We start from the raw sequence: 13,874 nt of genomic DNA, 5'->3' as shown, positions 1-13,874 counted from the left end.
ACAGATTTCAAGCTGAACAATCAAGCAGGATAAATAAAAAGATATCCACTCCTTGGGATTTCCCTGGTGACACAGTGGTTAAGAATCCACCTGCCAATGCAGGGGATATGGGTTCGAGCCCTGGTCCGGGAAGATCCCACATGCTGCAGAGCAACTAAGCCCGTGTGCCCCAACTACTAACCCAGCATGCCACAACTACTGAAGCCCACGCGCCTAGAGCCTGTGCTCTGCAACAAGAGAAGCCACCACAACGAGAAGCCCACGCACTGCCGCGAAGAGTAGCTCCCGCTCGCTGCAACTAAAGAAAGCCCATGTGCAGCAATGAAGACCCAATGCAGCCAAAAATAAATAAATATATTTATAAAAAATATATATCTGTCTATATATCCACACCTTCTAGAAGATCAAAGACAAAAAGAAAACCTTAAAATCACCCAGGGAAGACAGATTTTCTTCAAAAGAGGAACCGACAGCTGACTTCCTCATACCAACAGAAAGTAGTAGAATAATAGTGTTAATGTCCTGACATAAAATAATCATCAGCCTAGAATTCCATACCCAGTAAAAATATTCTTCAAGATAAAAGGTAATGAACCTACCTATATATTATATTACTGTCATAATCCATACAAGAAGAAGAATTAATTCAACTGACTAGAGCATAGTGTTTTGACTGTACATTCTTGGTGGGATATTCTAAGGATGAAATGAACTGCAAAGAACTCTTAAAATTCATTAAGTGGTCATGATTCTTAGTAATAATATTGGTATTATTATATTGAAATTGTGTGCATACTTATGTAAAAACAAATAAGTAATTATGTTAACATTGTTAGGAACCAAATTTTTTAGCATAAGATAGAAGATATATGAGTGTAAATTCAAAGAAATAAGAATTTTTAAAAGTAACTTTGAGACAGAATTGAAAATACCAATGTGAATCCCCAATTTTTCTGACTTTAAAAATTATGTATTTCTTAGCTCTGTCCACTAAAAAAACCTTAGAAGCAATGAACACTCGTGGTACTCAGAATGTGTCCTCTAAATACCACTGCTCACTAAAAAGGAGAAGTGGCTGATTCTGGGCCTAAAGTAGAAATGTACAAGATGAGCTGGGTATCTTGTTGGGCCAGAAAGCAAGGAGGTTATCAAAGGCCAATGAGATTGTGTCAAAGGATTTAGGAACTTCCACTTCCAGCCATGATCAAATAACAGGGACTGGATTTATTTTCCTACCTTTAACAGCTAGAAAAAATGGACAAATTATATTAAACAACAGTTTTCAGGTATTACACAACAGATAATGCAAGACAGTGGTTCTAGAAGGAGGAGAAACAAACAAGTGAACCCTGTGTTTGCCCCACTATACTGTCTATAGAGAATTTCCAGGCTACAACACCAGGAGGGGATACCCAACTGGAGTCTGGTGGATCTCTCTGAGTTGAGGAGACAAAATTCAGAGTTCAGGGAGGTCTAGACAGCTAGAATTTGTAGAAAAGAGTACTGAAGAGGAAATAAATACATAGAAATAGAGCTCCAGATAGAGGAGAATCCCTGGAATGCACACAGAGCTGGGAATAGTTCCTGTTCCTATCAGGCAGGGTGGAAAGCCTCATACTTCTTAAGGCATGAGGTGGAGTCTTAAGAAGGCTTTTCCTGAGTAGTGGGGACAAGTTAGCCATAGCCTACAGGATTCTCTAGTCCCACGTATCAAAGCTTAAATGTAAGACCAATAAGACGGAAACTGTTTCCAAATAACTTTACAGTGTCCCAGAAAAAAAGTTCAAGAATATTTATAGGAATACAAAAATATTCTGCACCCAAAAAGGTAAACTTCACAATGCTGGGCATTCAGTAAGAAATTACTTGGCGTGCAAACAAGCAGGAAAATAGGGCCCATAATGAAAGAAAAATTTCAATCAATGGAAGCCTACCCAGAAATGACACAGGTGATAGAATTAGTAAACAAGGACATTAAGACAGTTATAACTGTATTCCATGTTCAAAAAGTGAGAGTAAAGATTGAACATATTAACTAAAGAGATGAAAGAGATTTCTTAAAGACCCAAATTCAACTTCTAGAGGAAAAAAATATAATTTTCAGGATGAAAATAATACTGAATGAAATTGATGGCAGATTTACACATTGCAGAAGGAAAGATTAGTGAACTTGAAGACACAAAACTAGAAACTAACTAAAGTGAAATAAAAAAAGACTCAAAAAATAAACAAAGCATCAGTGAACTGTGGGATAACTTCAAGTGGCCTAATTCAGAGATGTGTAACTGGAGTCCTGCAGGGAGGCAAGGCAGATAAAACGTTTGAGGAAATAATGTTACCCAAATTTCCAAATTTGATGAAAACTATAAACCTGCAGATCCAAGAAGATCAATGAACCCTAAACGTAAGAAACATGAAGAAAATTATACCAAGCCACATCATAATCAAATTGCTTAAAGCCAGTAGTAAAGAAAAAAAATCTTAAAAACGGCTAGAGATAAAAAGACACATTACATATTGAGGAACAAAGATAAGAAATACCACAGATTTCTCACTGGAAACAGTATAAGCTAGAAGAAAATGGAGCAACATCTTTAAAGTAATAAAAGAAAAGAAAACTGTTAATATGGGATTCTATACCAAGAGGAAATACTTTTCAAAAATGAAGGCATAAATTAGATAACTAATAAGAACCTGCTGTATAAAAAAATAAAATTCAAAAATTCAAAAGATAAATGAAGGCAAAATAAAGAATATTTCAGATGTACCAAAGTCTTCATCACCAGGAGACCTGTATTATAAGAAACATTAAAGGAAATGCTTTAGGCAGAAGGAAAATGGTACCAGATGGAATTCTGGATCTACTCAAATAAAGATGAGCACTGGAAATCATAACTATTTGGGTAGATATAAAAGATTTTTGCCCTATTTAAAAAACCTCTTCAAAAGATAATTGTTCAAAAATATCAACAGTGTATAAGACTTACAACATGTGTAGAAGTAAAATGTGTGAGAACAGCACTAAGGCCAAGAGGGGAGAAATGGAAGTACATTGTTGAAGGATTCTCATACTATACATGTGTGAACTGTTACAATATCACTTGAAGGCAGACTGTGATAAGTTAGAGTTGTATACTGTAAAGCCTAAAGCAATCCCTAAGTTAATACCACAAAGAATTATAACTAATAAGTCAAAAAAAGGGATAAAATGGAGTTATAAAAAATTCCCAATCCAAAAGTAGAAAAGAAGAAAAAGGAAATAAAATACAAGGAACAAATAGAAAACAGGTAACAGGATGTTAGATTTAAACTCAGCCATAACAGTATTCATATTAAATGTAAATAGTTTAAACAACCCGATTAAAAGACATTCACACATTTTGACTCTTCGGATATTCCACTCTTATTCTGAGTTTGCAGCACCTAAAATCTCCCCTGGCTCTAAACAGTGAATGTGTTGGCCTTAGCTCAAGTGTTAATGCCTTCTTGGATTTGTGATGGAGACTTCATTCATAGGCACTGCCTCCCTTTGCTCTGTTGTGACTTTCAGTAATGCCCCAGTCCCCACTGGGTAAGGATTTTAATCTTCACACTTAATGCCTCATGTTTACCCTATGAAAAAGAGGATGAAAACAGAAAGATACAGGACAATATATATTCTGGTCTTATTAGCCTTGGTTCAGGGGACAACAAAGTTTAGGCAGTGGTTCTTAACTGGGTGATTTTGCCCTCAGAGGACATTAGGCAATGTCTGGAGACATTTTGATCCTTATGACTGGAGGGAGAGGTGATATTGGCATCTAGTGGGTAGAGGCCAGGGATGCTGCTAAACATCCTACAATGTACAGGACAGCCCCACAATAAAGAATCATCTGGCCCAAAGCGTCAACATGCCAAGGTTGAGAAGCACTGGGTTACAGGGAGGGTGAGGGTAGGAATGAGAAGTCAAGAGAAAGAAACCATTTAAGGGCCTACCTTCCTTAGTCTTGGTTAGAGAGTAGGTTGGAGAAGGTGAAGTGTTCCCTCTCAATCTGAATATACTTAAATACTTACTGGGAAATATTCCTTTGTATATACTTTCATTCTAGCATGTATCATATCATATTACAGTTTACTGGTTTTTACATGTATCTCCCATACTATAAATATAACTTGAAGGTAAGTATTAAATCTGTATATTCATCTTTGTATCCCCAGAACTTAGTACAGTGTAGTGTTTAGCCTGTGGTACGATTCAAACCTATGATTTAATGAGTAGGAGAGTAAATAAACGAATTGTCCCAAAACTATATTTGTAGCTCACACTCATTAAACCCAAAATAAATTCCTGGGGATTCTAGTGGATCTACCTCTGGCGCCTCACACCTATCCTTAATGTGGAAAAGGCTTAATATGTAATCGCCTAGCACACTAGTTTATTTCTGAGAGTGTGAACCAGGTCAGTGTTGTGTTTGTTTTATGCATATAAATACAGTTATAAAAAACTAAAGATTTGCAATTTTCTTTAGCAACTATACATATTTCTATATGGACCTTCAGGTCTGCCTCTGATATTGCTAAATCCGGAGCAGCCAACTTCTAGTATCTTCAAAGATACCTCTTATTTCATTAACTGGAAGAAATACCACTTGTGTATGGTGCCCAATTTGGATTTCAATTTAGATAGAGGTAAATCTCCCTCTCTTTGTTTGCATAGGAATAAAGAACTCTGGAGAATATTAGAGAAATGCAAGGAAATATAAATAGCAAGTGTATATAAGAATAGGACCGGGCTTCCCTGGTGGTGCAGTGGTTGAGAGTCAGCCTGCTGATGCAAGGGACACGGGTTCGTGCCCTGGTCCGGGAAGATCTCACATGCCGCGGAGTGGCTGGGCCCATGGGCCATGGCTGCTGAGCCTGCGCGTCTGGAGCCTGTGCTCTGCAGCGGGAGAGGCCACAACAATGAGAGGCCCGCGTACCGCAAAAAAAAAAAAAAAAAAAAAGAATAGGACCTAGTGATCTGATGGCTTAGGTTGGGGGGTACAGGTGGGAGTCTGGCTAAGTTTGAGATTCCACATGAAGTGAGTCAAACAGGTGTCAACAGGCAAAGCCCCATCAGAGCCTAACCATTCTGGCATTACGTGTTGATGCTGGTTCTCCTCATTTCTACTGCCTTCTCTATTCCTGGTCCTCTTGATGTAGTCAGTGGGCCTTCACCTTCCAGGGACTTGTTCAGAGGGTTTCTGTTGTACCTTAATCCATCAACTCTGGGGTTTTAGAAAGGTTAGTAAAGTTGCAAGGACATCTTTGAACTATCGTGGAAGAGAAATATTTCCCAATGAAATGAAAAAATCCATATAAAATTACTTAGAAAAATTGTAATACTACGTAAAAGCAAGGCAGGAGTATAAACCATATAGTGATAAACCTAGGAAGCTGACTGTACTATTCATATAGAGCCTAACCACATTGGCTTTGGGTGAATCATACTGAAAGTTGGATGCTTAATAATTAGACCAACAAATAAAACTGAGAAATAGGAATATGCAACCATGAGCTGATGTCTAGGAGCTTTATAGTCTTGAGTTTGACTGTTGTTAGCTAGAATCCTTTGAAATTTAGAAGGCAGTCTGTTCAACTGGATCCTGAGGAAGTTCACCAGTAGCGAGGAGGTATTCTAGAGTTGTGACTGGTATGAGAAGATTGAAGCCTGCCAGTATAGGGAAGCGTCTCCGGGGGAAAGATAGAACCTTCATCTTGGAAGTAGGCCTCGTGGTAAGACACTTTTTCTTGAGTAGGTAGTTATTCCAGAGGGCAGAATGAAAGGAGGGTGTCCTTGGGCTTCTGGAGGTAAGTGGTTTTGTGAATAAAGAATGTTTGGTCTTAATAAGGCTGTGGCCACAGCTGTGGGCTGCCCCTTAGCACTTATATGGGGCCAGCAATGAGGGTGAAGTGCTTTCCTTGCTCCCTTGGGTAATGGCTGCTTACCGTACCACCTGGCCCAATGGGGGGGAATACCTACTACTCCTCTCTTCTGGCACTGTGGAAGATGTATTAAGAGAACAGTGTCCCCTAATGGCTCTGCTATTGTACCAAAGAGAGCCTTTTGGAATTGGTTTGGCTTTTATCTTGGGGGTGTGTGTGTGAGTGTCTGAGTATCTGAGTCCAAATCCTGTTTCTCTTCCTGGTTTTAACCCTCACTAGGGGGGTCTTAGTAACCTGAATGGTGATTCATTCTGAAAGTGAGGCAAGTGAATGTGAGTGAATGATATGTATTATTGTCTATTACTGTTATTTGTTTAAACTGAATTGGCTATTTAGAAGCTGAAAAAAATCCCTGAAAACATCCAAGATGGGACTCTTCTGGCGTTCTAAAAACTGGTTTTTGCATAGGCCTTAGAGGAAGTTAGCTTTCTAGAAGGAATTAGTATTTCTCTTCCTGTGTCTTTGAGATGTAAATAATCTACCTGGGCTCTCAGGAACTTTAATTACCTGTGATCCTTGAGAGTGAAGAAAAAAAAAAAAGGCCTTTTTAAACTCTAGCACGAAAACAGTGAGATCTCTGTGTCCACATAAATAAATGTGTGTCTATGTGTACCTTATAAATATAAGGTGTCTCTGCCTCCAAATGGCACTGCCAAGATTGGTTTGTGGATGAGCTCTGTTTCTCAGAAATATAAAAGAAACTCCAGAATGAATTTCAGTTTCACGTGATATGGGAAATATTCAGTACTGAATGGATGTCTGGTATTGAAGCTAGCTTAAACTTGTTGGTTTGATTAATATAGACATGTCTTTAGAGTCATCAGTGTTAAGTATAATACTTCTCTTGTACCTAGGCTTATTTTGAAATCAAACAAATAAGACCATATTATATCTGTTGCAAATTTGTCAGCAAGGAAAATATCTTGCTATGATGAAATTTTAAGTAAATGTAAATAAGATAAGAGCCTTTAGGTAAACTCTATAGGAATAATTATGTTTTGGGAATGTCTATCTAGAATAGTTTCTCCAGATTTTGATAACCATGTTCTGCCTGCTGTCTGCCACACACAGTGGGGTGTCACTCCAGGACCTTGCTTCAGACATGTAGGATCCCCCTATCCATTAAACCATTGATGTCACTGAAAAAAAAAATAATAATTTTTGGTCTTAACAGATGGGATGTCATGCTATCAGGATTTTTTAAATCTCGAGGGCTCTCCATACCTCCTTTTCTCTTTCATTTTTATTTTCATGCTTTGTTGATTTCCTTCATTTTTTGCCAATTTGTGATGCCTAAACTTACTCAGTTAATTTTGGAAATGAATAGCGTAGAAAATGTCCACACATGTCACCTTCCCTCATTATAGAACCAGGATCCACATGGAGGTACTTCTCTATATGGATCTGGATGGAATTTAGGACTAGAGTGATTATATTCTAGAAAAAGACCATAGGGATCAGATTACTTGGGAATACAAATATTATATAGCACTGTGGTTAAGAGCACAGATTTTGGAGTTAGTCTAAAACAGTTCCACCACTTCCTGTCTCATGTTGGGCAATGTATTTAACCTACCTGTGCCTCTTTTCTTGCCTGTAAAAGAGCATAAGACTATGTTCCATACCATAGTGTGGTGAAGTCTGAATGTTGAGATAGTACATGCCAAGAATTTAATGCGGTACGTGGCACGTGGTAAGTCAATACAAGTTAGTTGTTATCATTATCATTACTCTTACTAGCTATACCTACTTTTTACTAGCCTCTTATTAGTGATACCTACCTTAGAAAGTTACATGAGGAGTGAATGAATTTACTGTATAATACTTCCCAGTAAATTCTAAGGAATGCTGTTTGGTTTGCATTTTATACACCCAGTTTTTATTTTGATGTTCTTCCTGTGAGTCACTATTATTTACTTTTATCATGTGGGTAGAGAAACAGATTCAGGAGGAGAAGGGAGTGTTCAAATTTAGATTTATCTCAGGTCCCTCTTGGTTTGAGGTATAGGTTCTTTATTCACTTAGCATTTTGAGGGCTTTACTTATCTTAGGATACTCTGTAATATCTTGTCCTCTAGATTTGGTGCTTCCAGATGTGAGTTATCAGGTGGAATCCAGTGAGGGGGATCAGACTCAGAATATGGACCCCCAGGGACAAACTCTGCTGCTTTTTCTCTTTGTGGACTTCCACAGCGGATTTCCAGTCCAGAAAATGGAACTCTGGGGTAGGTATAGGAGAGCGGGGCTGCCAGCTTGGGTGTGCTTAAATGTTAAGAGAATAAAGAAAGGAGACTTTACATGATACATAAATCTGAATAGATGTGTTTCTGTAAAATAACTCATTTCAATGAAAAACCTTGCTTAAATAAGTTAAAAAAATTATATGCTCTATGGGAAAGATCTATATCTTGAAGCATCACTTAGATGATGACATTCCCAGATTTGGTTGACCAGAATCAGCAGGCACTTCCTGTTGGTCCCTACAGAGTATATTACCTTAGATGGGTAGTTCTCAACCTCAGCTGCACAATACATTACCTGGGGAGCGTCTAAAAAATGCCCAAACCTCACCCCCCAGAGATTCAGATTTCCTTGGATTGAGGTGGGCCTCAGGTATCAGTATGTTTTTAAAGCTTTTCAGGCTTGAGAACTGGAATCAAGAAAAGTTATCAGTTTTACTTGGCCTTAATGCAACATCTCAGATTGAACACGAGGTGCTGTGGGAGTACATTGGTATGAATGGCTTTGTGTGATTGCCACATCAACCTCTGGAAAGGGAGAAATTGTCCTTGTTCAGGCATACAAATGCCTTTGGCCTTTATCTAGCAGATAGGTGATAACCTGTTATCCGAAGGTTCTCTCTGTTAGTGGTAAAGCAGTGATTTCACTGTTCTGTGGTCCGTGAAACACATGCATCAGAATCACCTGGAGTATTTGAAAATGTGCAGCTTCTGGGCAAGGATTAACTCATTGTTTTGCTAATGTAAAAATCTGGTATGGCTCAAGGATATGCATTTTAAACAAGATTCTCAGGTGATTCCTAAACATAGTAAAGTTTGAAAACCACTGAGTATGAGTATGAGAGTTGGCTTATGCTTTTTTTTTTTTTTGCGGTACGCGGGCCTCTCACTGTTGTGGCCTCTCCTGTTGCGGAGCACAGGCTCCAGGCGCGCAGGCTCAGCGGCCATGGCTCACGGGCCCAGCCGCTCCGTGGCATGTGGGATCTTCCCGGACCGGGGCACAAACCCGTATCCCCTGCATCGGCAGGCGGACTCTCAACCACTGCGCCACCAGGGAAGCCCGGCTTATGCATTTTAATCCAATAAAGCCTGAGACATAAATTTAAGTGTTCTCAGTGCCCTCCTAAACTTTGAAGGAAGAAGCAAGAAGTGGAGCTTATAAATGTCTGGGGAAATGTTCATAAGCCTTCCTTTTGGTGTTCCTGATATGTTTCTGGGTTATTCTTTCTTTGTGGGCGACTGTTTTTTCTTGGGACTTTACTCTCTAGGCATTCCAGTGCTATTTGGTGTGGCCCTGCTTCCACTGAGTCATAAGAGAAATGAGACAGCTTACAACACCAGATCAGAGGACCTCACATTGCTGACAACTATTTGTTGAACCTGTGGGATTCTTTCTACTGCCAGCCTTGCATGCCTCTCCTACCTTTTTCCATCATGTATATATTCTTTAGGATAGAAGCACTGCTTTCCAGGGCTCTGGCTTGTAACTCTTTTATTTGAGGAGCTGGTGTTCTCTGGTGCCCCACTGTTCCATTCATTAAGGCCCTGGAATGGGAACACAGAAGAGACTCAAACTAATGAGGCTTCCAGCAAGGAGGTCAAAGGTGAGAATGCCTAGGACTATTATCCCACCTGTGCTGGCATGGACAAAGACTCATAAGAGAAGCAGCTTAGTATGGTGGAAAGGACTTCAGGGTACAATCAAGAGACCTGGGTTTAATTTTAGTTCTGCTACCAAATCCCTTAATGATTTTTTGGGAAGCAAGTTGCATAAATCATCTGATCCTTCCTTTTCATATATTTAACATGAGATTGTTAGACTAGGTGCTATCAAAGGCCCTTCCAAGTCTAAAGACCCTCTTAAGATGTAAGATCTGCTATCTTTGGCAGTTTGTTTTTTTTTTTTTTTTAAGGTTGGTCTGCTAGAGGGAGCACCATGTTCAGTCTTCCCTAGGATGACATAAAATCTGGTACCACATTCTGAATCCTATTAAACATACTTCCTCAGAAACCAGGGTTACTATCATTATTATAGTACTGTGATCGTTTGTACACCTCTGTTTAGCTTGACTCTGAAGGCCTGCAGTATCTCAGGTAGTGGTACTCAGTACTGGATTAAACAGAAATCCATCACTGCATTAGTAAACATAGTAGTTATCTTTTAAAATTTCCTTATACATCTGAGAGTTTAGGACTAGCCTTTGAAGGAGATGCACTGTAAGGGTAGGTAGGTATAGATACATGGATATAGATATATGTAGTAATTTTATTTTCTATTCCCCCTCTTCTTTCTCAGATCCTTGAAAGCTTTCTCCAGAGCTCCTTTTAGGAAACAGCTTGTGCAGAACTACAGTCTGTTTCCATGTGTCTTAAAAAAGAAAATCACTTAATTGGCCTTCTGCCTACCTTGTCATGGTAACTTTTCTATGATTAACTCATTTTGCCACAGTGTTAAAGGCATCTGGTGGTATCAGCAGTTTTAGGGATGAAACTATAGCTTTTTAATTAAATGGCTGCTTTCAAAGGGGCTTCAACTGATTTCTTAAGGCTATTCTTAGGACCAAACTATAGAAAATAGTAATCCACATGATATCATAGCAAAAGCGATATTTTCTCTTTGAATATTGCAATGTACATTTCAAAACACTTTATATATATTATCCCAGTTTATCTGCACAAAATACCCATGAAAGTAGGTGGTATAAAGGCACTTTCTGTACTAAAATGAGAAAAGTGATGTGACTTGGTCACTATTAGTTGATAGTAGAATTGACGCTAGAATCTATATTCTCTTGATTCCAGTTCCAGACCCCTTTTGAGCAGAGCAATTCTTCCCTTCCCTTCCAGGAAAGCATCATGGTACCTTGTGGTAGAAAATGTTCCTTCTGACTTGCATTTTTTTTTCTGACTCGCATTTTAATTGCAGCCCTGAGAAAAGCCAGCCAGCCTTACCTTTGAACAGACCATACAGGGAGTAGAAAAACACTGAAAGAAGAAAGATTAATTAAGAAGCATTTTCTCCAGGTGCCCCCCAAAATAAATTTGTCTTCCTGTATTGGTTGTATCAGGATCATCAATGCTGGCATATTGTTTAATGACGTATTTTGCCCATCGGTCTCACGTGTTAGCTTTTCTGAAGGATGCTGAGCAGTGGTGCCTATGGTTACTTTATCAGAGATAGTCCCTCATTTAAAAAGACCTTATACCAGCAATTCTCAGATTGTGAGTTTTAACTTTTTCTTTAAATAAATTTATTTCATTTATTTACTTTTGGCTGCATTGGGTCTTTGTTGCTGTGTGTGGGCTTTCTCTAGTTGTGGCGAGTGGGGGCAACTCTTTGTTGCGGTGCATGGGCTTCTCATTGCGGTGGCTTCTCGTGTTTCAGAGCACAGGCTCTAGGCACGTGGGCTCAGTAGTTGTGGCACATGGGCTCAGTAGTTGTGGCTCACAGGCCCTAGAGCACAGCCTCAGCAGTTGTGCTGCATGGGCTTAGTTGCTCCGCAGCATATGGGATTCTTCCGGGACCAGGGCTCGAACATGTGTCCCCTGCATTGGCAGGCGGATTCTTAACCACTGCACCACCAGGGAAGCCCTTAACTTTTTCTATACCACAGCGTATCTAAAAGGATTGATACCCTGACAGTAGCAGTGGCTCACCATAACAGTGACGCTCAAATAGGAACAGAGTAGAGTTAGACATACTCTCCAGGAGGTTTTTCTTTTCCTTTGGAAGCCACCAGTATCATTGTTTATAGTATATAGCATATATTTCTGTTTCTGATGTGAATTAAACAGGATCCCTCATTTGATTCTTTAAAAATAATGTCATTCTTCACTTTAATTTTAGTGAGCTTTCATTCATTTGTAAGTGGGAATTGGGTAGGTTTGTAAATTGCTGGGGGTTTTTGTCTAAAAAAGTAATTATCTCTGGATAGGCAGAAGTGGCTTCTTTTTCCAAGCAGCCTCTTTCCCATTCTCAGCCCTGACTCACAGCATATGAACAGCAGTCTTGAAGTGGTCATTCTCACTCAAGGTTACCAACATTCTCCCTCCCCTTAGGAGTCCACACTTTGCTCACAACTCATCTCAGTGCCATTCTCATGGAGAGCCACAGTGTGGTGCAAGATTCCATCCAGGTCGCTGTGGATCAGGCCTTGGAGCAGCATCACCAGGCTGTCAAGGTAATAAGAAATTCACAACTCCCTTTCTCCTTTCTCTAAGAAAAAGATAGAGTATATGGCAGACAGGGCCTGAGAGCCCTTTCTCCCTGAATGCTTCTTCCTCTCTTTGGTCATCTGGGCTGATCTTTTTAAAAATATTTACTTATTTATTTGGTTGCACTGGGTCTTAGTTGCGGCATGCATGTGGCATGGGGATCGAACAGGGGCCCCCTGCATTGGGAGTGTGGAGTCTTCACCACTGCGCCACCAGGGAAGTCCCCACCTGGGCTGGTCTTATAAACTGCATCTAGCCTAGGAACTCGGGCTTTAACTTAGATGGGTCACTGTAACCAGCTTCCTTAAGTCTTATCTCCTAGTAGGTGAGTTTGAATAAATATGGGCAGAACAGTAGACCAGGGGAAATGACTGATAACATACCTCTTTTCTTTTCTTTTTTTTTTGAGTGTGAACAAATTTTATTTTATTTTTTGAACACTTGACTTACAATGTGAGTGTGTTTTTTCACAAGCAAAATGAGCTTGGTTTTGCCTGCCTGTTAGTTTGTTTTCACCACTCCCATTATACCAGGGGACAGGAAAACATTTATAAAAGAGGAACAGTAAACACTGAACCCAGGACACTATATTCATTCTAGGTAGTTTTACACCTTGAAGTATTTTTGTATATTAATTTGTAGTGTCATTAATGTCTTCTTCCCTCTTTCACACATTGAAGTGCTATATTATTGACTACAAGTTCTGGGTAAATTGAAAGCACATGCATGCACTTGGCCTGAAATTTTTTTTTTATTGAAGTATAGTCAATTTACAATGTTGTGTTAGTTACTGCTATACAGCAAAGTGATTCCGTTATACATATATATACATTCTTTTTTTATATTCTCTTTCATTATGGTTTATCATATGATATTGAATATAGTTCTCTGTGCCATACAGGACTTTGTTATTTATCCATCCTATATATAAAAGCTTACATCAATGTATATCTTTCTTATCTATATATTTCCCCTTCCCACACATGTGTCTAGAGCTGCTGTTTCACTAAATCTTACATTCTTCCCCCATTTCCTAATCCTTTATAACATCACTTTGTCTTCTTACCTGACTGGTTTTTTTTCTTCATGATTCAGCCAGAGTTTTTTTTTTTTTAATGTTGAGCCTTCTTTTAATTTATTTATTTTTATTTTGGGCTGTGTTGGGTCTTCTTTTCTGTGCGAGGGCTTTCTCTAGTTGTGGCAAGCGGGGGCCACTCTTCATCGCGGTGCGCGGGCCTCTCACTGTCGTGGCCTCTCCTGTTGCGGAGCACAGGCTCCAGACGTGCAGGCTCAGTAGTTGTGGCTCACGGGCCTAGTTGCTCCGCGGCATGTGGGATCTTCCCAGGCCAGGGCTCGAACCTGTGTCCCCTGCATTAGCAGGCAGATTCTCAACCACTGCGCCACCAGGGAAGCCCCTTACCTGACTTTTTGAATCCCTCCATCCTGTGTACTTTT

General features: G+C 39.5%; 1 protein-coding gene across 1 annotated transcript in view; it reads left to right on the top strand.

The window, feature by feature from the left end:
- Positions 1 to 13,874, top strand: part of TOP6BL (TOP6B like initiator of meiotic double strand breaks) — a 92,630-nt gene that overhangs the window by 56,556 nt on the left and 22,200 nt on the right. Inside the window, exons 10-12 of the mRNA XM_007461923.1 lie at positions 4,518 to 4,668; positions 8,043 to 8,189; positions 12,264 to 12,385. Coding sequence (XP_007461985.1) covers positions 4,518 to 4,668; positions 8,043 to 8,189; positions 12,264 to 12,385 — 420 coding nt within the window. The remainder of the gene's footprint in view (positions 1 to 4,517; positions 4,669 to 8,042; positions 8,190 to 12,263; positions 12,386 to 13,874) is intronic.

Source organism: Lipotes vexillifer, unplaced genomic scaffold, assembly GCF_000442215.2.
Source record: "Lipotes vexillifer unplaced genomic scaffold, Lipotes_vexillifer_v1.1 scaffold1129, whole genome shotgun sequence".
NCBI classification, from domain to species: Eukaryota; Metazoa; Chordata; class Mammalia; order Artiodactyla; family Lipotidae; genus Lipotes; species Lipotes vexillifer.
Note: the sequence above shows the minus strand (reverse complement) of the source record. Positions and strands in the feature narration are given on the sequence as shown.